At 67.8% G+C, this 295-nt stretch overlaps 1 protein-coding gene across 1 annotated transcript in view; it reads left to right on the top strand.

The window, feature by feature from the left end:
- Window positions 1–69: 69 nt before the first annotated feature.
- Window positions 70–295, top strand: part of ETH_00033675 (uncharacterized protein) — a gene marked incomplete at both ends in the record, with an annotated part of 2644 nt that continues 2418 nt past the window's right edge. Inside the window, one exon of the mRNA XM_013375646.1 lies at window positions 70–295. Within this exon, the coding sequence (XP_013231100.1) occupies window positions 70–295 (226 nt within the window).

The raw sequence follows: 295 nt of genomic DNA, 5'->3' as shown, positions 1-295 counted from the left end.
GGCGGCCGAGGGACAGCAGCAGCAGCAGCAGCAGCAGCAGCAGCAGCAGCAGAAGGGACAGGCAGCGCCATGCCCTTCCTGGAGGGGGTAGAGGTCTCCGACGAGCTGGCGGGAATTGCGGGCCTAGGGATGGGGGCGGATTCGCTAGACAGCAGCAGCAGCAGCAGCAGCAGCAGCAGCAGCAAGGGTTCTTTCTTCTACGACCCTCAGCGAGACCCGCGCTTGATGCAGCTGCAGCAGCAGCAGCACCACGCGCGGATGCTGCGGCCTGCGCAGCAGGCGGGCCCGGCGAGAG

This window comes from Eimeria tenella, genomic scaffold, assembly GCF_000499545.2.
Source record: "Eimeria tenella Houghton genomic scaffold, Eth_scaff2934, whole genome shotgun sequence".
Taxonomy (NCBI): Eukaryota; Apicomplexa; class Conoidasida; order Eucoccidiorida; family Eimeriidae; genus Eimeria; species Eimeria tenella.
Note: the sequence above shows the minus strand (reverse complement) of the source record. Positions and strands in the feature narration are given on the sequence as shown.